We start from the raw sequence: 27,366 nt of genomic DNA on the forward strand, positions 1-27,366 counted from the left end.
TTTTGTGGTTGCAATCACCATCTTCAGTGATTTTGGAGCACCCAAAAATAAAGTCAGCCACTGTCTCCCATCTATTTGCCATGAAGTGATGGAACTGGATGCCATGATCTTAGTTTTCTGAATGTTGAGCTTTAAGCTAACTTTTTTACTCTCCTCTTTCACTTTCATCAACAGGTTCTTTAGTTCTTCACTTTCTGCCATAAGGGTGGTGTCATCTACATATCTGAGGTTATTGATATTTCTCCTAGCAATCTTGATTCTAGATTCTGCTTCATCCAGTCCAGCATTTCACGTGATGTACTCTGCTGCTGCTAAGTCGTTTCAGTCATGTCCAACTCTGTGCGACCCCATAGACGGCAGCCCACCAGGCTCCCCCATCCCTGGCATTCTCCAGGCAAGAACACTGGAGTGGGTTGCCATTTCCTTCTCCAATGCATGAAAGTGAAAAGTGAAAGTGAGGTTGTTCAGGCGTGTCTGACTCTTAGCGACCCCATGGACTACAGCCTACCAGGCAAGAGTACTGGAGTGGGGTGCCATTGCCTTCTCCAGATGTACTCTGCATATCAGTTAAATAAGCAGGATGACAATATACATCCTTGATATATTCCTTTCCTGATTTGGAACCAGTTTGTTGTTTCATGTCCAGTTCTGTTGCTTCCTGACCTGCATATAGACTTTTCAAGAGGAAGGTCAGGTGGTCTGATATACCCATCTCTTTAAGAACTTTCCACAGTTTGTTGTGATCCACACATTCAAAGGCTTTGGCATAGTCAATAAAGCAGAAGTAAATGGTTTTCTGGAACCCTTTTGCTTTTTTGATGATCCAACAGATGTTTTCAATCTGATCTGTGATTCCTCCGCCTTTTCTAAATCTAGCTTGAACATCTGTCACATACTGTTGAAGCTTGGCTTGTAGAATTTTGAGCTTTACTTTGTTATCGTGTAAGTTTGCTCAAATTCATGTCCATTGAATCAGTGATGCCATCCAACCATCTCATCCTCTGTTGTCCCCTCCTCCTTCCATCAGTCTTTCCCAGCATCAGAGTATTTTCCAATGAATTGGCTCTTTGCATCAGGTGGCCAAAGTATTGGGACTTCAATTTCAGCATCGGTCCTTCCAATGAATATTCAAGGTTGATTTCCTTTAGGATTGACTGGTTGGACCTCCTTGCTGTCCAAGGGACTCTCAAGAATATTCTCTAACACCACAGTTCAAAAGAATTAATTCTTTGGCCTTCAGCCTTCTTTATGGTCCTAAAGCTCTTTAATGCTATTTATGGTCCTAAAGCTAGTAGAGGTGATGGGATTCTAGTGGAGCTGTTAAAATCCTTAAAATGATGCTGTTAAAGTGCTGCACTCAATATGTCAGCAGATTTGGAAAACTTAGCAGTGGTCATAAGACTGGAAAAGGTCAGTTTCATTTCTGAGTAGAAGGGAATTCTACCTATGCTTAAATGAAGTGTTCATTTAAATATGTATTAAAATATTGTTGTTGTTCTGTCACCCAGTCATTTCCAACTACTTTCAACCCCTTGTACTGTAGCACACCAGGCCTCTCTGGTCCTCACCATCTCCTGAAGTTTGCCCAAGTTTATGTCCATTGCATCAGTGATGCCATACAGCCATCTCATCCTCTGATGCCCTCTTCTCCTTCTGCCCTCAATCGTTCCCAGCATCAGCAACTTTTCCAGTGAGTCAGCTGTTCTCATCAGATGACCAAAATACTGGAGTTTGAGCTTTAGCATCAGTCCTTCCAGTGGATATTCAGGGTTGATTTCCCTTAAGATTGACTGGTTTGATCTCCTTGCTCTCCAAGGGACTCTCCGGAGTCTTCTCTAGTACCGCAGTTGAAAGGAATCAATTCTTTGTCAGTCTGCATACTTCATGGTCCAGCTCTCACTGTCAGTTGGTAAAGAATCCACCTACAATGCAGAAGACCCTGGTTTGATTCCTGGGTCAGAAAGATCCGCTGGAGAAGGGATAGGCTACCCATTCCAGTATTCTTGGCCTTCCCTTGTGGCTTAGCTGGTAAAGAATCCACCTGCAATGCGGGAGACCTGGGGAAGATCTGCTGGAGAAGGGAAAGGCTACCCACTCCTCTATTCTGGCTGGAGAATTCCATGGACTGTGTAGTCCATCAGATTGCAAAGAGTCATACGCGATTGAGTGACTTTCACTTTCTCACAATTGTACATGACCACTGGGAAGACCATAGCCTTTATTATACGGACTTTTGTCAGCAAAGTAATGTCTCTGCTTTTCAACACACTGTCTCGGTGTGTCATAGCTTTCCTGCCAAGAAGCAAACATTTTCTGATTTCATGGCTGCAGTCACCATCCACAGTAGAGCCCAAGAAGAAATCTGTCACTACTTCCACTTTTCCCACCTCTATTTGTCATGAAAAAATGGGGCAGGATGCCATGATCTTTTTTCAGTATTTAGTTTTCAGCTGGCTATTTCACTCTCCTCCTTCACCCTCCTCAAGACATTCTTTAGTTCCCCTCTTGTTCTTTAGTTCCCCTTTAGTTCCTTATTGGAAGTGAAGTGAAGTGAAGTCGCTCAGTCGTGTCCAATGCTTTACGACCCCATAGACTGTAGCCTACAAGGCTCCTCTGTCCTGGAATTTTCCAGGCAAGAGTAGTGGAGTGGGCTGCCATTTCCTTCTCCAGGGGATCTTCCCGACCCAGGGATCGAACCCTGGTCTCCCGCATTGCTGGCAGACACTTTTACTGTCTGAGCCACCAAATATATACATATATATACATATATTTATAAATATATAAATAAATACATATATATATAAAACCTTTGAGTTAAGGTAATGAGTAATTTAATTTTTGTCATCTATGCAATGTTTTAAAATAATTATTGATTTACTCAGTATTGCCAAGTAGTTTATATGTCTCAGTCTTTACAAGCGCTGCAATTAAAAGGTGAGGGAAATTTTTTTTTACATTTTTCTTTTTTTATTGACGTACAGTTGATTTACAATATTATGTAAGTTTCAAGTGTACAACATAGTGATTCACAACTTTTACAGATTATACTCCATTTATATTTATGATAAAATATTAGCTTTATTCCCTGTGCTGCACAGTATATCCTTATATGTTATTTTATTTTGTACATAGGAGTTTGTACCTTTTACTCCCCAACCCCTATCTTGCCTCTCCCGCTGCCCTCTCCCACTGGTAACCACTAGTGTATTCTCTGTACCTTGACACTGATTTTTCATTTTTTCTTTTCCATTATAGTTTATTATAAGATATATGAATACAGTCCCATGTGTTATACAGTAGGACCTTTTTGTTTATTTTTTTTTTCCTTTTTTTATTTTTTCAAAAACAATTTTAGGAATCTTTACTTAAAAACAACCTTATCTTAAAATGAAGTAACTTTGGTTTTACAAGTAGCAAGCAAAGTACAGAAGCAAAAATGCATTACAGGAGCATTAAGTTCTACATTAGGTCATAGCGTCTAATCTGAAATCACACGCATAATATCATTTTTCAGGATATCTGGGAAATAGTTATTTCCCAGGATGTCTAAACCATAGCTACTCTATTTTGACTTTTAATTGTAAAAAAAAAAAATTTTTTTTAATAGCTAAAGCAGATTTCACCATTAATGACGTCAGTGTTTTTCTAGGTATGAGAAGATGCAAGAATTGGAACTCATAAACCTTTTTCTGAAAAGATCTAACTATCTGAAGGCCTGTTCTGCCAGTTGTTTTTTTTTTTTTTTTTTTTCCAGAGCACAGAGTGGCTCATTCCTGATTTTCACCCTGAACTTCTTTCAGGGGGTGTTGAAGGTCAGCAGCTTGCAATGGTCATGATGTAATCTTTGTAGAGGCAGCTGGCAAGTACCAACTTCCAGTCAGCAGGGTCCCTTCATAGCCACATATCTGACCATGTGACACCATTTCACGGCCATTGTGTCCCGCGGTGCTGGGAAGGCTCATTCCCAGGTCTAGGGAAGTGATGGGCCACTCAGTGTGCTAAAATTGGACCAGGCCTTGCAAGTAGCAAAAGTCTCTGGACCAAGGCCTTACTAGCCTCCTGGCCCAGGAAAATATTTCCTCTTGTTGCTTTTTCCCATACCCAGAGTCACATTATTACGATTATTGATCTCATATGGAACTGTCAGTTCAGCATTATATCACAGGCTCAGTGAAACAAGTGACATAGAAAATAATATAGCCATAGCTAGGAGAAGGCAATGGCAAGCTACTCCAGTACTCTTGCCTAGAAAATCCCACGGATGGAGGGCCTGGTAGGCTGCAGTCCGTGGGGTCGCGAAGGGTCGGACATGACTGAAGTGACTTAGCAGCAGCAGCAGCAGCAGTTGTTAGTCAAATAAGAATTATAAGTCAAGAACTTTCATTAGATAAAGCCTGGTATACCTCAAGTCACCTGACTTCATTCGTTAAATGATTATAGTCTGGTTTTAATCTCCAGGTTGTACATTATGGAGCATCCTACCTTTATCTGAAGATTGGTTACTGAGATAAGCCTTAGAAACTAACCTAGAGTGTCCTTTTTAATAACTTAATTAAATCATTTAGCAGTATCACGTTACAAGGAACTGTCTTAGCAGTGAGTCTTAGTAACCACTAGACATTAACAAAACTAGAAACTTAATTTAACAATTTACAAAACTTAATATTCCATGATTTTTCATTATGGAGGCCCTGTAGCCAAGGAGGCTTTAACCCATCAAATAAAAAATGAGGTTTGTCAGGGAGCTGGGAAAAGCCAAGCAGCCATCTTGGATTTCCCATATCCCTGACTCTGATTTCCAGCTATTGTTTTTAATTTTCCAATTTAGAAGCAGACTGTTGCCATAGTTTAAGGACATTAGGATGGCACAAGTCTAACAGAGTTTTTGTATAAGCCGAATGAGATTTTACATGACTACAAACCCGACAATTGGATTAATTTCTAAAACTAGCATAGGATCAGGCCTATGGTAAAAAAGCATTTGATTTATATGCAGAGGTCTGATCGCCGAAGAATTGATGCTTTTGAACTGTGGTGGTGGAGAAGACTCTTGAGAGTTCCTTGTACCGCAAGGAGATCCAACCAGTCCATTCTAAGGGAGATCGATCCTGGGTGTTCACTGGAAGGACTGATGCTAAAGCTGAGACTGCAATACTTTGGCCACCTCATGCGACGAGTTGACTCACTGGAAAAGACTATAATGCTGGGAAGGGTTGGGGGAGGGAGGAGAAGGGGATGACTGAGGATGAGATGGCTGGATGGCATCACCGACTCTGTGGACTTGACTCTGAGTGAGCTCCGGGAGTTGGTGATGGACAGGGAGGCCTGGCGTGCTGTGATTCATAGGGTCGCGGAGAGTCGGACACAACTGAGCGACTGAACTGAACTGAACTGAACTGAAGAAGTCAAGAAAACATTATAAATGATCATACGAATCAGGTCCAGCATCTTGGGCAAGCTGTCTACCTCTGATGTCATCGTCTTCTCATCCTGGTGTAGTGTAGTTTCTTCTGAAGAAAGTCCTTCCATCCAGGTTGGAGACAGTCCTTTAAACTATGTCTTTTTTATTTTTTTAGTCCTGGGTTCAGGTCACGAGGCATCTGATCTTCATCCAAAGATAGATCACTGATATAAGCTTCAGAAACAAACTTATAGTGTTCTTTAAGAATTCAATTAAATTTTACATTAATATCACATAACAGCAAGGAACAATCCAAGAAATGAGTCTTACTACCTCCATTGGTAAACCGCCAATAACAAACTGGGATTTAACATTTATTGAAACATCCTTTTCTCCCTAAAATCACCCTCATTTTTACCAAATATAACCAAATTAAGACTTGTTTAAAAAATAGATCTGTTCTCAATAAACTTGACCTGATTATTTATATAACCGAAGGTAATGGCAAGCCACTCCGGTACTCTTGCCTAGAAAATCCCGTGGATGGAGCAGCCTGGTAGGCTGCAGTCCGTGGGGTCGCTAAGGGTCAGACACGACTGAGCGACTTTACTTTCACTTTTCACTTTCACACATTGGAGAAGGAAATGGCAACCCACTCCAGTGTTCTTGCCTGGAGAATCCCAGGGACGGGGGAGCCTGGTGGGCTTCCATCTATGGGGTCACACAGAGTCGGACACGACTGAAGTGACTTAGCAGCAGCAGCAGCAGCAGCAGCAGCAGCAGACCCCCCCCTTTTTTTTTTTTTTTTGCTGAGACTTTTATGGAGTCTCAAACTTAACTTTATTTTTTTTTAATTTTTTTTTTATTCAGTTCAGTTCAGTTCAGTTGCTCAGTTGTATCCGACTCTCCGCAACCCCATGAATCACAGCACACCAGGCCTCCCTGTCCATCACCAACTCCCGGAGGTCACTCAAACTCATGTCCACAGAGTCGGTAATGCCATCCAGCCATCTCATTCTCCGTCGTCCCCTTCTCCTCCTGCCCCCAACTTTTCCCAGCATCAGAGTCTTTTCCAGTGAGTCAGCTCGTCGCATGAGATGGCCAAAGTATTGCAGTTTCAGCTTTAGCATCAGTCCTTCCAATGAACACCCAGGATTGATCTCCTTTAGAATGGACTGGTTGGATTTCCTTGCAGTCCAAGGGACTCGCAAGAGTCTTCTCCAGCACCACAGTTCAAAAGCATCAATTCTTCGGTGATCAGCTTTCTTCACAGTCCAACTCTCACATCCATACGTGACCACAGGAAAAACCATAGCCTTGACTAGACGGACCTTTGTTGGCAAAGTAATGTCTCTGCTTTCTAATATATTATCAAGGTTGGTCATCACTTTCCTTCCAAGGAGTAAGAGTCTTTTAATTTCATGGCTGCAGTCAGCATCTGCAGTGATTTTGGAGCCCAAAAAAATAAAGTCTGACACGATTTCCACTGTTTCCCCATCTATTTCCCATGAAGTGATGGGACCAGATGCCATGATCTTTGTTTTCTGAATGTTGAGCTTCAAGCCAACCTTTTCACTCTCCTCTTTCACTTTCATCAAGAGGCTTTTGAGTTCCTCTTCACTTTCTGCCATAAAGGTAGTGTCATCACCATATCTGAGATTATTGATGTTTCTCCGGACAATCTTGATTCCAGCTTGTGCTTCTTCCAGCCCAGCGTTCCTCCTGATATACTCTGCATATAAGTTAAATAAACAAGGTGACAATATACAGCCTTGACGTACTCCTTTTCCTATTTGGAACCAGTCTGTTGTTCCATGTATAGTCCTGACTGTTGCTTCCTGACCTGCCTACAGGTTTCTCAAGAGGCAGGTCAGGTGGTCTGGTATTCCCATCTCTTTCAGAATTTTCCACAGTTTACTGTGATCCACAGAGTCAATGTGTGGATCATTGCTTCATTGGCATAGTCAATGAAGCAGAAATAGATGTTTTTCTGGAACTCTCTTGCTTTCTCCATGATCCTTGCAGGGTCCTTGCTGTTAACTAATTTGCCATTGTGCCTTCTTTACATGTATTGCATGATAGTTGCTCAGTCGTGTTCAACTCTTGACGACCCTTTGAAGCATTTGAGGTACTCCCATTTTATACATGAGATTCTGAGGCACCCTTGGACAAATGAACATTCGCAACATTACTGCTTTGTGACCCTGCAAAGCCATTGACATTATCCCATGCTACTTCCAATATGTAAACAGGCACTGGCTAAAAAAAAAAAAAAAGAATAAAACAGACTTTTATATTACAAGTAGTATTTGTTTTATAAGTTTCTCAGCCCGAATTTACTATTCCAGAGGCTAAAAGTTCCATAAAGAATTGCTGCCACAGGGTTAATCTGGATTGACATGCTTTGGGAATCCCATTAAATTAGTTCTTTGTTTGGGAGTCAGTTTAGTTAGTGACATAAAAGAGAGTGCTATTGCTTTGGCAGAAAACAAAACAGCAACAAGAACCTATTTGTTTACTAACATCTTCCCGAATGGCAGTGAACACTATCTCATCTTAAATAATAGATTTTTAAAAGCAAGCTTTTGAAACTGAAAATCATACCTATGGAAAATGTCTTGTATATACATGCTTTCCCAAATCTTTGTCAAGGCTGAATCTTTTTAAAATTCTAAATAAGACACACAATGTATTTCATCCGTTGTTGCTATTTCTATATTTCCTTAAGTTTTAAGTAAATCACTAATTCCCATTTTCAACAAATTTAGTACTTTCATTTATTGAAAGAAAACAAAATATTTTAGAAATTTACTGGAAAGAAAAGTTGGTTTTTTGGTAAAGCCTAAATGTTTTCTCATTCCAGGCTTGGCGTATACCAACATCTGGTCTTTGCCTACTCTCTGTTATTTGTATTACAAAAGCAGTAGATATATTGAATTTTTTTTTCTGTAGGAGGTTCTAGTGCAGTCTCCAGACAGAAAATAAGTGTTCAGACAAAATAGTTTGCAACAAACACTCATAATATCCAAGATAAATTTTAATAAAACCTCTTTTAAAAATGTGTTCTAAATGTATGAAAGGCAATATGATGACAAGCTCATATTTCATGTGCTTAACAAAATTTTAGAAATATTATTTAGGAAACAGATAACCACTGTAAAGGTCATTGACAATTTTTATGTGGATTATCAATGTATAAATAGAAAAGATTAAGCAGTACAATGAAAGTCTTAAATAGAAAAGCTTCTACTGTTCGTTATCAATTAGATGTGTCCAGTCATTTTTCAACAGTTCTTCCTTCTGAAATAATGATCAAGAGGGAAGACAAAATCTTTCAGAAAGTGACATAATCAATCTGAGGACTTAACTGACTATTATATGAAATGTAAATGCCTATATTCCTTTAAGGGAGAAGGCAATGGCAAGCCACTCCAGTACTCTTGCCTAGAAAATCCTATGGATGGAGGAGCCTGGTAGGCTGCAGTCCGTGAGGTCGCTCAGGGTCGGACACGACTGAGTGACTTCACTTTCACTTTTCACTCTCACACATTGGAGAAGGAAATGGCAACCCACTCCAATGTTCTTGCCTGGAGAATCCCAGGGATGGGGGAGCCTGGTGGGCTTCCGTCTATGGGGTCACACAGTCGAACACGACTGAAGTGACTTAGCAGCAGCAGCAGCAGCATATTCCTTTAAAAACTGTTAACTTTTAAAAATATATAAAATACAGCCAGTAATCTCTGTGTGATTCCTGATTCTGAACATATGTGACAACTACTAGAATTTTTACATTCACATACATCTTAAATTGCTCAGAGGACTCTACAATATTTATCTGCCCCTTGTTTACCTTGTTACTATGTTTCATGCTGTCAAATATTATTGAGTTCAATCTCTTTTTATTCTTCCAGGGTAGTATTTCCCAAGATGAAAATGCAGTTTATCTAATAAAAACTAAGATTCAGAATTGGCTTTTCTGGAGAACTTTCAAAATTCAATGTGTTTATCATTGTTTAAAGTCTGTTACTATTTTTTAAAGCAAACAGAGCAAAGAAAGGAGTATATTTGATAATAAAAGTTTCTTATCCACTAATCAAATTTCAGTTGATGAAATGCCATCTAGTATTTGTGCAGTAGTGAAAATAGTATGTTGATTTCAGTGTCAGTACAAAGATAGGAAGAAAAGAATAAAAGAAAACAGAATGAAGAGAAAAATGAAAAGAGGAGTTGTCTTAAAATTGGATTTGAACTGGGTCAACATTGAGCCTTTCGTATGCCTGCTGCTGCTGCTGCTAAGTCGCGTCAGTCGTGTCCGACTCTGTGCGACCCCATAGACAGCAGCCCACCAGGCTCCCCCGACCCTGGGATTCTCCAGGCGAGAACACTTGAGTGGGTTGCCATTTCCTTCTCCAATGCGTGACAGTGAAAAGTGAAAGTGAAGTCACTCAGTCGTGTCTGACTCCTCACAACCCCATGGACTGCAGCCTACCAGGCTCTTCCGTCCATGGGATTTTCCAGGCAAGAGTACTGGAGTAGGGTGCCATCGCCTTCTCCGTTTGGAAACCATTAACAGGTTTGAGCCCAACTGGAAAAACATAGACTAAATGAAAAGAAAAAAAAATGTATAGAGGATAGAGTGGGCATGACCTGTGTGAAAATTTTGCTTTATTCCTCATAAATACTCTGCTCATTTGAAAGCATTTTTATTAACCTAAGGGTCGGACACGACTGAGCGACTTCACTTTCCCTTTTCACTTTCACACATTGGAGAAGGAAATGGCAACCCACTCCAGTGTTCTTGCCTGGAGAATCCCAGGGATGGGGGAGCCTGGTGGGCTTCCGTCTATGGGGTCACACAGAGTCGGACACGACTGAAGTGACTTAGCAGCTTAGCAATTCTTTATAACCTCTACGACTCAATATTTACATGTAGATTATATACATCACCATTGTAAGACTGTTCTGGGAAAAATATTCAAATTTGATTTTAAATGATTTGAATAGAGAATTCAAGTTTATAAGGAGAAAAAGGGCTTCCATGGTGGCTCAGAGGTTAAAGCATCTTCTCGCAATGCGGGAGACCCAGGTTCGATCCCTGGGTCGGGAAGATTCCCTGGAGAAGGAAATGGCAACCCACTCCAGTATTCCTGCCTGGAGAATCCCATGGATGGAGGAGCCTGGTGGGCTACAGTCCCCGAGGTCGCAAAGAGTCGGACACGATAGAGCGACTTCACTCACTCAAGGAGAAAATATTTTTAGTGGCAATATCGCTATGCACGTACAATTTAATACCAAGTACAAGGCATTCAACACAAAGGAATTTAATCAGTGATTACTATTCTCACAAAGGAGATAAAAGTCTCAGTTTGTAAACCATTGGCTATGAAACTGGGAAAAAGATCTTTAACTGTTATCCGAGAAAGTGAAAGAAAGCATCTCTATATAAAAAACAAAGTTTTAGATTTATTATGTCTCTGGTTTCCGATCATTAAAAAACAAACTTGGCATTGGGAATCAGATATGTCTGTATGATACCAGCTCTTTTACTTTCATGCACTAGGTGTGTATCCTTCGGCAACTCACTTGTCTTCTCTCAGCCTTCCTTTTTCTGTAAAATGGAGTTAAAAATACTAGCCACAAAGACTCATTAGCAGTAAATGAAGTGATGCTCTGGAAGTTCTATCACAGTCCCTGAAAAAATAGGCAATCGGGAAATGTTACAAGATAATAAGAATATCTTTGCAGTGGTATGGCATAATGTCAGTGGCTTTTCATTTTAACGGGTAGCATTTTCTGTATGAGAAGACTGCTTCCTCGGCAGATAAGATGGTATTATTTATTGTGCTGCTTTTGTCAATTTGGAAAAGGTTAAACTTAAAAAATATCCAGAAATTTCAAATTCATTACAAGTCAGCCTATCACATGTCTTCAAGGCCATTCTGATGTGAATTTAAACTAGAATTCCAGGGCTGAATGAAATTTCACTTCTGGTTTACTCCTGTCCTTCTGATAGTTTAGCATCAAAAAGACTTTTGGATATACCATTTTTTCAGGTTTTAAAATATGACAGTGATAGAACTTGAATAGCTACTGACTCCACTTGATCTCTTACTCTTCATAATCATCACATTAACTTTAGCTATAGAAATATATAGAGTAGTATATTTGGAGAAGGCGATGGCAAGCCACTCCAGTAGTCTTGCCTAGAAAATCCCATGGATGGAGGAGCCTGGTAGGCTGCAGTCCGTGGGGTCACTAAGGGTCAGACACGACTGAGCAACTTCACTTTCACACATTGGAGAAGGAAATGGCGGCCCACTCCAGTGTTCTTGCCTGGAGAATCCCAGGGACGGGGGAGCCTGGTGGGCTTCCGTCTATGGGGTCACACAGAGTCGGAGACGACTAAGTGACTTAGCAGCAGCAGCAGAGTAGTATATTACTATGATTCAAAGTTCCTGGAAAATATGTATTTCAGTCCTCAACTAGAAAAAGTTTCTTTGCAAAGGCAGCCTCTATATGTGTATGTGTCTCTGTTGAAGAAACTAGTATTGAAATACAGGGTTATATAGCGTTAGCATCTTCCCTTCTTGTCATTCATGCTCCTCACAATTTGGGGAAAAGCCGAAAATTGGTGTTCTGCATCTGCATCTTCTCTAGTAATGAAAGTGACAGGAAATCACATTCTTAACTCTTGAGGAAGGATGGTGTGCAGATTGTGAAAAATCCCTCAGTGGTCCCCTTTTACACAGTCTCCTGCCAATGTCAAATCTTATTTTCAAGTGGAATTGTTGAGGTTTAAAAATTATATAATTTAAGGAAGTAGAAAAGCCATCTAGTCTGTTGTCTCCCAAATGCATTAAAAATATCCCCTTTGTAAGGCATCTTAAAGAAGCATGCAAATTGCAAGGCTTGTGAGAGCCACTCACGGAAAATACCATGCTGTATCTTCATGGGATGTTTGTGACAATTACTGGAGGTAACTACAACCCACTTTCTTTCAGAATCAGTTCAGAGGATCAGCTAAGAATGCTGTTAACTATAAGTGACTCAATCTGTCAAAATGTATTAAAGTGACACACTGTTAATGCTAGTTCAACCTGAAAAAATCATCCTGTAATGAAATGCTTTATATAAACTCAGGAAAAATAGGAAATTCATGAGTCTCTACTAAATTAGACAGTATTAGAGACCCATGTTGGAGCTGTACAGAAATGGTAATTTGACTGCCTGCAGTGGCTTAGTAATGTCGCCTTCATACTTATCTAAAGATGTGTGTACTCTTGTGAATACATCTTAGAGACCTAGAAATGACTTTCTTCCAAAATAGGGGAAGAATTTGGAGGAAGCAGGTGTGGGTAAATAGAAGGGAAGTTTATTTTCCTTGCTCACCTCCCAAGTTTTTTGCTAGCACATAAAAGCATAGACATCAACACACACATATATATACTTTGAACTGAGGCATATCTATAAAGAGCGTCTTTACAGTGACTTAATTTTTCTAATGGGACCAATGAGCACTGAACCCAGTGCCACTATCCTCACATTAGGACAGTCATAACCCCCATTCTGTCCATAGGCGTTAAGTCTTTAAATGAGAGGAAGAGACTAGATGATATTAATATGAGTAAAAATCAGGCCCAAAATGAGATACTACTTTACAGAAGTCACATGTGGGGAAGGTAAAAGCTAGCATACCCTCCCAACAATTTATAATTTCACCAAATTCATAGACTTTATCTCATCAGATTTATTAAAGTCCTGCTCAGAAAGATCAATTATTGAGGAATTCCTAAGTATGAAGAAAATGATTGGAAAGTGTTTTCTCTTTACCCTACATGTAAGTCAGAAATAAAAGGGAATCTTTTTTTAAGAATAGAAACTTAATGACCCAAGGATATTAACGTCTAGGTTCTCAGACTGGAGATGTTTCTGCACTTGGGCAAACGTGATCATCCAGAAAACACTCTTTGAAGAGTACTTTAACACTCTGGAATCATTTGCTCACTGCCCTCCTTAACCCCTTCCTTCCTCCTTCCTGCCTTGAAATTCCCTTCATTAACTGGGCACTTAATCTCTAGAAGTTTTCTATTAAATATGCTACCTGGGAGACTTTTCTGAACTGTGCTTTAAGTACAGATGGGTTCATCAGATTATTTAGCTAACACTGTAATATGATAAAATATATTTAAATCTCTTTGAAGAAAGAGACAACACATGTGAATTGACATCATAATTGTAATTTTTACTTCCTTACAACTGTGTTCAAAGATCTGTTTCATGGCTTTAATTTATATTTCTAACCTATTTTCCACTTTTCCCTTTCATATTGCATTCTAACTCTTCTCTTTACAAACCTCACTTTTCTACATCTGTTACTTTGATCATTCTTTTTAAGTCCTCACAGATGTCACGTCCTTGGTATTTTGTCCATTGACAGATGAGATAACGTGAGACAGCTATTCACAGCAAATTGTTTAGCTCCGCTGTATGGTTATGAGCCATTCATAGCCATAATTTAGTTCTCAAATACAGCATGTATAAGAATCACCTGGAGTGCTAGTCAAAGATGGATATTTTGCAGCCTCACCTCAAAGATTCTGACTTGGTAGTTCTATGAGGATCCAGAAGATGCATTAAATCCACCAGATGATTCCAGTGCAGGTTATTTCAGAACCTCTTCTAAAGACACTGTTCTAAAAACATCTCTCCTTTGCTTTTTAAATTTTTGCCAATAAAAATTTAAAAAAAATAAATGCAGTGAAAATGTTTACACTGGAAAAAAAAAAAGAAAAAAAAAGAAATTTTTGCCAAGACTTCCCAGAGATCATTTTTTTTAAACAAAATTGTTATTAAAAATTATTAATTCCCAGAAATTCCATTCAGAAATGCTAGAATACAAGCATTTTTACCCTGTAGCTGGATTGAAAGTATTTAGATGGAAGATAGCTAAATGTGGGTTAATGAAATTGCTATTAATCACTTTTTGAGAAAATGTAGAAATCCCAAGAACATGCTATAATTTGCATCACTTTTGTACTCCCTCTGCCAACTCTATAGTTAAAAGAGTAACAAAACAACTGTTTATGAAAAGGACAGATTTAAGACGAAAATAATTCTTTTGCAAAACTCAGGAAATAGTATCAGAGCCTGCAGCCTGTGCTCTTCCAACTGGAGAATCCTGTATTTGTAATAAATTCCTTTTGCTCTGGATGAGTTCTGCATTTTCAATGAGGTTAACTTGGCAACATTCTAGTTGATTTTAATAAAAATAGCTGCTTTGAGGACAGGGAGCTGAGGTTGCCAAATTTACAGCTGCCTTGCACAATTACTCTTACACCTCCTTCAGGGCTACTTAGAACCAGTAAGCAAATTAAGTGTATCGATTGCAATTTTGTTGGTCTAACCCTGTTTTTTTTTCCTCTTAAGGAATAAACTTGATTCCTTTCAGTATGTGTCTGTTCAGAGTGATCTCTTTTCTTTTCAGCCATAACACAAAGACAACATCATGGCTGGATCCACGACTTGCGAAAAAGGCTAAACCTCCAGAAGAGTGCAAAGAAAATGGTATGTTATTTAAGTTTTTATGGTGTTTTGGCGTTGCACTTCAAGAATGTGTCTATTTCTTAAAAGAGGGTCTTGTCTAAAGAAACTGTATTCTGATTGAGACAATTTTAAAGCTGTAATATTTAGTGCTCAGATAGAATTAACTCGGCATTTCAGCAGTGCCATGTGGTTTTCCTTTTCTCTCTAAGGTGACTGTACTGGATATCACAGCTCTGTCATCTCTGTGGGTTCTGTTTGACTCCTGGCCTTACTTTCCACCACCCACTAGGGAGTTTTTGTTTACAATATGTCTCTCTGAGTACTCTGATCTTTTCATTGGAATTGAATATGGTGTATAGAGAAAAGTACTGTGAAACTACAAGTAATACTTTATTTTTGTGTTGTGAGGCATAACATTCAAATAGTTATTAAGGAATGAATCCATTATTTAGAGATATATGTGATATTCTTTATTTGAACCAAGCATTTAAATACAATTAATTGTATGAATGTGCTGTGTTATCTTCAGTATTTTACATTTCCCAATGTAATGGCATTAACTTGCTTGAAAATCATCTGTTTTCATCTATGTGAAGGGTTTTTTAAAATAATCTTGATGATTAGATGAATAGAAACCTTGTTCTTGTATAGTAAATTATATAGATGAAATCTGTTACTGACGATAACAGTACCATTATTTTTACCATTGAGTTTAATGTTGAAAGAGTACTTATAATTTGTCTAAAATGATAAATATACTCCTGAAGATTCATTATTTGAACACATTCACAGCTTTTATCTGATCAAATTATTAGAGCCTTGTTCAGAGACATCTCATCATTGAAGAGCTCTTAAAAGTGAGGAAAGTGAGGAATATTCACACTTTTTAAAAAGCTTTCAGAAAGTCAACTTTTTACGAAGTCTGTAATTCTAAAAGTCCTTTAATTTTGACATAATTCTGTCTCAGATAATATCAAGATGCTATTGTTCATTCTTAGGTTATATGGTAACTATTTACAAGTTGGTTACACAACTGAGTTAAATTAAAAAATCAGTATACAATTTACACATATGTATTTGAATGCATTAGTCTCTAATTTTTGTCACTTTAATTTTATATTCATAGCTATATCTGTATGCCTTCTGTATACAAGTATAGCTACACGTATGTGAATTTTTTATAATTACTTTGTGACACGAGATTTTGAGCACAATTAGGGTACATTTCATTGATAACCATAAGACATGTGTTGCAAATTATGATTGGTTATAAATTAAAATGACCTGATCTGCTATATCTAGGAGTTACAATTTACTTATGCCACAGATAGAAAGCCTTAATATATAATAATTAAAATGAATTCAGTGATTTTGCAGTTCTTTAACATGTTGAACTTCTCAGCTCTCTTGTTATTCTTTGAGTTGTTCTTTTCATTATAAAAGGCAATTAAAGTCAAATCTTGAAATCCTGGGAGAGATGTGAGTTTAACATTTCTAATAACTATAACATTTCAATGTTATCAGTTTCTCCTATATCCATGTTTGTCTGTCTTCTCAGGATGGTAGTTGCCTAAAATATACCAGTATCTCTGAATCCATTTGCCATTAAGAAATGAGTCCTAGAATAGAGTCTTATAGCTCATAATGATTTTATAACTGGTTAATTACTGTTTTTCATTTTGTTCAAAATAAGTAATCCACAGACTTTATTTCATATATTATTGGAGTATTTTGCAATGGAAACTAATATCTAGGTAAAATGCTATGGTTCCAGTCACATATCTTAGGTTTTCTTGCCAAGAAAAGTGCCTTTTGGTCATAGTATTGCTTCTGCTTTACTTTTTTTAAAATTTTCTTTAAATTATTTAGGTTAAAACTGTTTAAAGTATTGAGTGTTACTGCATTGCTGTTGAGTCTACTAGTTCAGACAGGGTTCTTTATATGTTTCACAAGTCAACTCAGATAAAAAATGTTAGTAATTTTCTGAATGATGAAATATGTATAATATATGTGTAAAAAATGTAGAAGCTTAAGATGATAGTATGTTTCACTGGCAAAATTTATCCTTCTTCTACTAGGGAGACAGAATGGAGAGTAATTACCTTAGTCTGATCAGAACTGGGTCAGTGTAAGGTTGGACTGAGCTTTGGTGAGACCCAGACTACCTCTAGTTTGCTTTTTTCTTATGGTGTTTGAAAGCACCGGAGTTCAACAGCCTATTGTAGGTCAGCAAATATTTTCTATAGAAAGTCAGGTAGTAAATATTTTAGGCTTTGGTTACCCAATCTCTTTGCAACTACTCATTGTTTTAGAAAAGTGGCCAAAATCGATATATAAATAAAGAGCATGGATTTATTTCAATAAACGTAGCTCAGGTACACAGAAACTTGAGATTTATATACTTTTAACAATTAAAATATTATTCTTCTTTTGATTCTTTCTCAATTATTTAGAAGTGTATAAACTGTTTACTTACCTCTTGGACCATACAAAATATAGGAGCAGGCTGGACTTGGTCCACAGGATCAACCCTGGTCTAGTGGGTCCATGTGGAGCCTGCCCCTGGGTAGCTCTTGAATACCAACATTTAATTTTTTTTCTTCTTGACACTGAAAAACCACCAAAAATCTGTGGTGCCTTTTAGGGGTTTCAGTTTATTTTAAACCTTACATCTCCTGAACTTGACAGATGTCATCATTGGATGATTGGCATTGTTGGAGCCTGTCTGTCCCTCAAGATTCTGCAACAGCCTGCCCATTTCTGTCACCCCCAGTGGTGGCCTTCTTCCCAGGCTAAGGCTAGATTCTTCTCACAGCCCAATCAACAAAAATGAACTACACATTCCTTCCTTATCTCTCCAGGGTTCTTTCTTCTTCAGATTCTTAGACCATTTTAGATCTTTTATTTCAGCAGTTCTCTGATTCCTTTGTACTGCTTATTTTTTACATTTAGTCTAGATTTTCTGTGTGTTCTCTTGGGTTATAATCTGCTAACTTCATCCTACCTAGAAGCAGAAATTTTATTGCAATAATTTTTAGATTATACAATTTAGACCTTACTGGGTTGCATACCATAAATTCTTTATTGTCATTATAATTTATATTTAATCTCACAAGGTTGAATCCCATATTGTATATGTGTACATAGTTTATAAATGTACATATGATGGATGTGTATGTAGATATGGATTGCATCTGTAAATATATGCTTCTTCAGTTCTGTTTATATAGATGCCTGAAAGTAATTCTTTAGTCAACTATAAAGAGGAAGCTGAGTAAAACACAGATGGGACACTGATTTAAATTATTCTTGAATGAGAGAAGCACTAACAAATGTTTTATTATTAGTATCAAGGGGAGAAAAGCCATTATGGATGACTCAGTAGAAATAAACAACCACTTATTCTATTGAAATTAATCATTTTACTTTTTTGTTTGAAGAATAACATAACTACTAAACATAAGAACATATTTCCTTCTCTCACAGTATGGTTGCAAATACTGAAGTAATTGTGTTCTGTGTATTTGTCATGGCTCTGTGTATTTTTGGAGTTTTAGCACCAATCTACATGGCAGAAAAAACTCACCACCTACTACTGGATTCTAATATTAGTATTTGGGGGAGTACTGTTTAGCACGCCAATATATTCTTTAACAAAATGCAAATAACAGTTAACTATTAAAGAATTCGGATGTAAGATTGCCTGAACTACATATAAAGCATTATCGTATTGTCCCCAGCCCTCAGAATTAGCACTGTGGCGTTTGAGATGTTTCCAGTCATAAACATCCCAGTGATGATACAGTCCACGTGAATCACCATATTAGGGTTAATATCAAAAGTAATTTAATCCCAGTATGACTCTCCTTAAAGTTGAAAAATGACTAAACTCTGTAGGACTATGGTATTGTATTCAGGAAAGGACATTATGTAGAATTTTTCAGGGAAAGCTCTATTCTAAATCTGTGGGCTTTTAGGTAGGTACTTAATCTCTAGGAGCCTAGGTTTTCTGACCTGTAAAATGGAAAGGATATCTATTTCACGCAAATTTAGCTTCACATACAAGAAGCACAGTTTGTTGTACCATAGGCTCTAAATTGCTTCTTCACTTTCTTTTGAGTATGCTCTGAGCCAACAAATCAGCCTCATGAAAGACAAGGGCAAAGAAATTCAGAATAGTTGGCCTACCTTGAGAATCTTTAATTACTCTAGGGTGCTCTGAAGAGGTAGAAAAGAACAAACCCATGTAGGCTAAAATTATCCAGCTAGCTAATTCCAGCCTGGTATTAGTAGACAGGCGGTCGCCCTCACCACCATCTCCATTCTGTTAAAGTGACTGTAAGCTTCACAAAGAGAATTAGAGCTATGTGAATGGGATGGCTTCATTTGTGTATTTTGTATCTATGAATTTAGTTGTCTCATGTTACCATAGGGGGAAAAAAAAACTTACATTATCTTTTACCTACATGAAAACTGCTTCTCAGATTATTTTAACTAAAGCCTGAACTATTACTTACTCTAGCTTAGGAAAAAAAGTCCAAAATATGGATGTCCAAAATACTCATGAACAAAGATAGAATAAGCTTTGTTTCATAATAGTTATTAAATGGATGGATTTTTTCAAGAGAAGGAGGTTGCCTTTCTAAAATAATTGAAAACACTAATTTCAGGTCATTTCTTAAGTGAATTTTATAGAAATGACAGACAGATGTGGACATTTGTATTTTCATAGCTCAATTTCTGTCTCCTGACAACATAATTTGTTTTCCTTAAATAGGGACTTTGAACTTTCTCATTGAATTTTTTTGATGATTAGAGATCCTAGATTAAATATGACCAAAATAATATATCCCTTAAATGTTTGATTTTCTAACCTGATAAAACTGCCAGGATTATATTTGTAAAGTATCTTGAAATTTTTTCACTAGGAAGACTTAATAAAAAATAGTCTCTAAAGCTATTTACTATTCAAGTACTAAAACTTTAAAATTAAAAAGATACATTTATGTGCAAATATTGAATTTTTTTAGGCTCCAAAATCACTGCAGATGCTGATTGCAGCCATGAAATTAAAAGACGCTTACTCCTTGGAAGGAAAGTTATGACCAACCTTGATAGTATATTAAAAAGCAGAGACATTACTTTGCCAACAAAGATCCGTCTAGTCAAGGCTATGGTTTTTCCCGTGGTCATGTATGGATGTGAGAGTTGGACTGTGAAGAAAGCTGATTGCCGAAGAAATGATGCTTTTGAAGTGTAGTGTTGGAGAAGACTCTTGAGAGTCCCTTGGACTTCAAGGAGATCCAACCAGTCCATTCTAAAGGAGATCAGTCCTGGGTGTTCATTGGAAGGACTGATGCTAAAGCTGAAACTGCAATACTTTGGCCACCTCATGTGAAGAGTTGACTCACTGGAAAAGACTCTGATGCTGGGAAAGGTTGGGGGCGGGAGGAGAAGGGGATGACAGAGAATGAGATGGCTGGATGGCATCACCGACTCTGTGGACATGAGTTTGAGTGACCTCCGGGAGTTGGTGATGGACAGGGAAGCCTGGCGTGCTGTGATTCATGGGGTCACGGAGAGTCGGACACGACTGAGCAACTGAACTGAAAGTGAAAGTGAAAAAAAGGAATCATTTCGTCTAACATACGTTGAACTACTCCATTAAGTATTGCTATAATGTTTGTTTTAGCTATGAAATACAATTTAAGAGGGCTTCCCTTGTATCTCAGTTGGTAAAAAATCCGCTTGCAGTGCAGGAGACCTGGGTTCGATCCCTGGGTTGGGAAGATCCCCTGGAGAAGGAAATCGCAACCGAATCCAGGATACTTGCCTGGAAAATCTCACGCACAGAGGAGCCTGATAGACTGCAGTCCATGGGCTCGCAAAGAGTCCGGCACAACAGAGCAACTAACACTTACTTACAATTTAAAAATTTCTCTAAAAGAATGATTATTTATCACCTTTTCCTCCAGGTGTCCCATTCCATTGAACTTTTCTTTCTAAAGTTCCGAGTTTTCTCCTGTTATCAGCTTTTTTTGTTTGTTTTGTTCAGTTCAGTCGCTCAGTCGTGTCCGACTCTTTGCGACCCCATGAATCACAGCACGCCAGGCCTCCCTGTCCATCACCAGCTCCTGGAATTCACTCAAACTCATGTCCATCGAGTCGGTGATGCCATCCAGCCATCTCATTCTCTGTCGTCCCCTTCTCCTCCTGCCCCCAATCCCTCCCAGCATCAGAATCGTTTCCAGTGAGTCAACTCATCACATGAGGTGGCCAAAGTATTGGAGCTTCAGCTTTAGCATCAGTCCTTCCAATGAACACCCAAGAATGATCTTCTTTAGAATGGACTGGTTGGATCTCCTTGCAGTCCAAGGGACTCTCAAGAGTCTTCTCCAGCACCACAGTTCAAAAGCATCAATTCTTCGGCGATCAGCTTTCTTCACAGTCCAACTCTCACATCCATACATGACCACGGGAAAAACCATAGCCTTGACTAGACGGACCTTGGTTGGCAAAGTAATTCCTCTGCTTTTTAATGTACTATCAAAGTTGGTCCTAGCTTTCCTTCCAAGGAGTAAGCGTCTTTTAATTTCATGAGCATCCGCAGTGATTTTGGAGCCCAAAAAAATAAAGTCTGACACTGCTTCCACTGTTTCCCCATCTATTTCCCATGAAGTGATGGGACCAGATGCCATGATCTTTGTTTTCTGAATGTTGAGCTTCAAGCCAACCTTTTCAATCTCCTCTTTCACTTTCATCAAGAAGTTTTTTAGTTCCTCTTCACTGTCTGCCATAAGGGTGGTGTCATCTGCATATCTGAGGTTATTAATATTTCTTCCGGCAATCTTGATTCCAGCTTGTGCTTCTTCCAATCCAGCATTCCTCATGATGTACTCTGCATATAAGTTAAATAAGCAGGGTGACAATATACAGCCTTGACGTACTCCTTTTCCTATTTGGAACCAGTCAGTTGTTCCATGTATGTTTGTTTATTTTGAGAACTTCAGTTAGCCATTCTTTAGGGTATGTGTGCTAATGACAAACTAAGTTGCTGGTGTTTTTTGTTTGTTTGTTTGTTTCCATCTAAAGAGTGTATTTATTACCCTTCATTCATCCAGAGTATGAAATGTGTGCCACTTCCTTATGACCCCCAGTTTCGGATGAGAAATCCACTGTTATTTGAATGTGTGTTGCCCCATAGACATTGGAAGGACTGTTGCTGAAGTTGAATTTCCAATACTTTGGCCACATCACGAGAAGAGTTGACTCATTGGAAAAGACCCTGATGCCAGGAGGGATTGGGGGCAAGAGGAGAAAGGGACGACAGAGGATGAGATGGCTGGATGGCATCACTGACTTGATGAACATGAGTTTGGGTGAACTCAGGGAGTTGGTGATGGACAGGGAGGCCTGATGTGCTGCAATTCATGGGGTCTCAAGGAGTCGGACACGACTGAGAGACTTAACTGAACTGACTGATAGATAGTATGACACTTTTCTTAGTTGCTTTTTCTACCTTTCATTTTCTACCTTTCATTTTCAAACATTATGGTATATGTTGGTGTAAATTTCTCTTTTTTATTGGTTTATGCAAATTCTTGAATCTATAGGTTTATCTATTCTGCCAAGTTGGTAAATCCTTTGGCATAAGTTTTTATTTATTGTTTTATTTCTTTGCCCTTTTTATATTCTACTTCTGGAACTTCGATGATAGAAATGTCAGTATCTTTGTTACTGTCCTGCAAGTCCCTGTGGCACTGTTCTTTTCTTTTTTGTGTTTTTAGTTCATATTTAGTAAATTCTACTCCTCAGTCTTCACTATTCTATCCTCTGTTCAATTCACTCTGCTACTGAATCCACTCATTGAGATTTGAATGCCTTATTTATTTTTTTGTCATGCTACATGGCATGTGGGATCTCAGTCCCCTGACCACAAATCTAACTCACATTCCCTGCATTGGAAGCAGAGAGTCTTAACCACTAGACTACCAGGGAAGTCCCAATTTTATTTCCAAATTTTTTTTTTCTATTCTGTGACTTACATTTTGTTATTTTTTACCATTTCTATTTTCTGATTTTTTTTTCATTAGTTTCAAGGGAATTCACAATTTCTTGTTGAAACAATTTTGTGATGGATACTATAAAATCTTTGACAGATCATCCCAAAAATTGATTCATCTTGATATTGGAATCAGTTGATTGTCTCTTCTTATCCATTTTGAGATATCCCTAGTTATTTGTATAATGAATTTTATTTTACTTTATCCTGAACTGATTTTACATGGACTTTATAGACATTTAAAATAAAATATTTTATGTTAGTAGTAAGTGTCCTTGTTTAAATTTTGTATGCATATGCTGACCTATTTTGTAGGCCATGGTTTCAGATGCAGTATAGTTTTCAGAGCCCTTGCTGTGCTATTTTAATCAGCTTGGTTCTTACTTGGGAGTTCCTGACTGATCTCTGCTGGTGCCATCTGCAAGCTGTAAAAGGATCCTCCCTGGGTTGCTTGTTGTCACTAGTAGGGATGTGGGATTCTGGATCTGTGGGATAAAAAATGTTACCCCTTGTGTATGTTCTCTGCCCACCTGGTAAAGGCAGGTGTAGGCCAGGGGATGGATCACCTACTTGGGACCCACTGATGTCATCATCTCAAGTGTATCAGGCCATCACTCCTGATGGGGAATATGTTGGTCTCTCTGGGCTCCAAGATGCCACCAAGGGCCTCACCATTGTAGCTGGGGCTGTATATTGGAGATGAGTCCACCCTCATTCTCTTGTCCCTGCTAGGCTCTCCCTTTCAGGGTCCTTTGGCAAGAGAGAGTAGGCTTTTCTTACTTGTTTACTTGTTTCTTTGTTTGTATGTACCTATTGGTATTTCTGGCTTAGAGCCTGGCCCTAGTCTAACATATTAAGAGTAAAGGGAAAACTCTGGGAACTCACTGTGGTATCTATCATTCTTATAATCCTGTGGCATCTATCATACTTCAAATCAAGAAAGGGTTGCTAACCTTTCTACTAATCTACCTTTTTATTTCCACATCTCCAGTCTTTTTATGTGTGTGTGTGTGTGGTTATCTCTTGAATTATTTCCAGGGTATTTGGAGGGCAGGAACAGAGGAAACTGAGCCATACCATCTTGTCTCGGATCACATGTCTGTCTATTGATACCAAATGATAAAAATACTTTAAAGTTTAAGATTATTTGTTCTATACATTCTTCTCTCTGTTGCATTTGCCAAAAGTCTATAAGATAGGTAAAGATTTAACATATATTTTTTAGATAATGATGCTGTAGTCAAGATTTTAAGGACTTTATCCAATAAGAGTATATAGAAAGTGATGCTTGAATTAAGCCACCTGAGTTTAAGACAGATCTCCATGTTATGCTCATCTTGTAACACCACTAGATGCTGTAGAGTTCATTAAAACTGTTTTATTTTAAAATTTTTATTTAAATGGAAATTTTTTCATATATTCTCAATATTTTACCTGGGCCATTATATCTGTAGATAAACCAATCAGTATAATTATGATCAAAGAATTTGTGTCATAAATTTATGTTCTCAAATTATTAGAGTGAATTCAGTGCTCTGAAAGACATCTTTAAATGAATATTGATTTATAGTCTGTGCTCTTCGATTAAAAAAAAACAAGCTTCTACTGTTTTTTTATGTCTTCACAATTTCTAAAAATGTTCACTACAGTTCACATAATGTGGAACAGTTTCTCTAAGAGCTAAAAGTGCGTCTCTGTCAATTACACTGTGAGGCACAGTGTCCCTCAGTGGTTAGATCTGTTACCAACGTAGACAACAAAACAGAATCGTGAAGCCCTGATCTGATTGTTACGTGCAATTTCTTTCAGAATCAGGAGAAACAGATCCAGATTGTCAACTCTAAGCCAGATAACTGAACATTAACTATGGGTTGCAGTTGAAAATTTGAAAAAAAAATTAGAGGTTTAATTTCAGTTGCCTAGGTAAGATGATCTGATTTCCCTTTTGGTACATGTAATTTTTAAGTTTTCGTAAGTGCTGTGTATCACCAAACAATGCTTTTCAAAGCTGATTTCTATAAAAATGCAAACTTTTTTAAAGCTAGTCTGGATAAAAAATGAATGTTATAATCCAGTGCATGATTGTGGCCTAAGCAACAAGCATCCCAAAGTCTATATATTCATTGGGGCTGCAGTTATAGTTAAGAGCCTATTCATGTTGCTGTTAGAAACCCATCTATTAAGGAATTATAATTCCAAGAGCTTAAGATTTTATATATTCTTTGTGTGAACAATTTTAACTTTAAAAATTGCCGTCAGAAAAAAAAGGAGGCAAACATTATTTGATATTTTGATTCCAAATTATATAAGGAACCCAAATAGAACCATTATTACCAAGACATTTTTGTGTTGTTCAAGTTAGCAACACAAAGTCCATTTGAAACTGCATTGATGCTATTTGTTCTTGAACTTTTTACCAGTAAGTGATAAATCAAGTATATTATCAGTGTTCTTACACATAAAACTAAATCTTGATAATATTGGTTTCACAATATTTCTTTCATTTTTTAAAGTGTTAACCTCTCATCTCCCACATTATTTTTCAACTTATTCTAACTTGTATCCTTTTTCTTTACCTTCATACTTGTTTATTTAACCTGAATCTTTCCTTTGAAGCTGTTGTACTCAGTGGTCCAGGGCTTTGAGCTACAGAAAAGTGACCCTTTCCCTCTGATTCTAGTACTCAGTTCTTGTATATCATAAATCGTGTTTGTTCTTTTAATAAAGGTAGATTATCTACCTATAATAAAGGTTGGACCACTCATCCATATGACAAATATTTATTGGATAGCTACTTTACTGGTAGAATTATGAACCTTGAAAGACACAAATAGGTGCAATGCCTGATCCCATTCTTCAAAAAGCAGTATTGTTGAGAAGATACTATATTAAGCTTTAAAACAATGAGGAAAGTTTAGTAAAAAGTGTCAGAAACTGTCACTGAAGAGGAAAATTAAAGACAACCAACTGTAAATAGGGATGTAAGGGAAAACTGGATGACAGACCTGGAATTTGAACAGACTTTAAAAATGATTGGATTTACAGTCATTTTTAAATGTTCACTAATGCTAAATTGCTTCATTTGGTGACCTCTTTTCTCTCTATTCCTCCTCCCTGGGTGGTTGCTCCCATTATTATGACTTTACCTCCCATCTGCATGTTGCTGAATCTCCATTTTTCCTTTCAACTCTGATTAATTCTATCTATAAATTCACACAAATGTTATATTCATTTTTGAATACTCCATTAGGTTCTGTTTCTATTATTGCTTATGTAATGCAAGATAGTTCAGTCTTCTTACTCCTACTCCAACCAGGTCTGTATTTGTTATTTGATTTTTACTTTATTCTTAAAAGACTTGTAAAAGCCATCCTTTCTATTACTAAACTGTAAGTCTTACATACTTCCTCCATAAAATGCTTCATGTAACAAAATATTTCTTATACTTATGAAATCTATTCTCTGAAAAATATCTGTTTCCAAATGTCTGATATCTCCTTCCACTATTCACAAAATGTACTTTCCCATTATTCTGTAATTCTGTGCTTTTCATGTTCAACATAAATCCAGGGGTTTTGTCTTTGTATTTAAGGTTATGCATGATTTCTGTCTTATTCCATTTGATTCATTTTTCTTAGGAACATGGCCACATGTTATCTATTTCACTCGTTTACTAATATTTTAAAGCACCCAAAAACAAAAAAAATCTACAAGAATCAAATAAGCATTTTTGGATCTTCCTTAAAACTAAAGTTCAAAAAGTTCCAAGTACCAACTTGGTACATTGATTTAACATGGATTTGAACCCCAAACCCTGAGGGAGCTTCTGATAAAATTATGACCCAAGAAACGGTCAGATGAGCATTAACTTGAACCGTGAACATCTTGGAATCATATTACAAAAAATGTCAGCCTCCAGGAGTTCAAGAGAATTTTAAACAAGAACATCAGGGTATTCTCCTTTGAATTGAGTTCCCTGTGTTTCTGTTAATACATTTTAAGTTTAATGAATCTTATACACATTATAGGGCTTCCCAGTTAGTGCAGTGATAAACAATCTGCCTGCCAAGGCAGGAGACACAGGAGACATGGGTTTGATCCCTGCATTGAGAAGATCACCTGGAGAAGGAAATAGCAACCCACTTCAGTATTCTTGCCTGGAGAATCCCATGGACAGAGGAGCCTGGCAGGCTATAATCCATGGGGTTGCAAAGAATCAGACACAACTGAGTGACTGAGCACATGCATATTGTATTTTCTGAGAAAATATCTATTACGTTAGTTTCTTCCCCTTAAATGGAAAAATTACCATTAACTTCTACAGGTGTAAGATTATATGCCTTCATCAGTATCTATATGG

General features: G+C 37.7%; 1 protein-coding gene across 1 annotated transcript in view; it reads left to right on the top strand.

Moving 5' to 3' along the window:
* The window catches only part of MAGI2 (membrane associated guanylate kinase, WW and PDZ domain containing 2), a 1,553,247-nt gene that overhangs the window by 1,017,794 nt on the left and 508,087 nt on the right, over window positions 1-27,366 (top strand). Inside the window, exon 6 of the mRNA XM_055420681.2 lies at window positions 14,886-14,965. Within this exon, the coding sequence (XP_055276656.1) occupies window positions 14,886-14,965 (80 nt within the window). The remainder of the gene's footprint in view (window positions 1-14,885; window positions 14,966-27,366) is intronic.

The sequence above is a fragment of the Moschus berezovskii genome, chromosome 3 (assembly GCF_049115385.1).
Source record: "Moschus berezovskii isolate FMDL1 chromosome 3, NW_MosBer_1.0, whole genome shotgun sequence".
Classification (NCBI taxonomy): Eukaryota; Metazoa; Chordata; class Mammalia; order Artiodactyla; family Moschidae; genus Moschus; species Moschus berezovskii.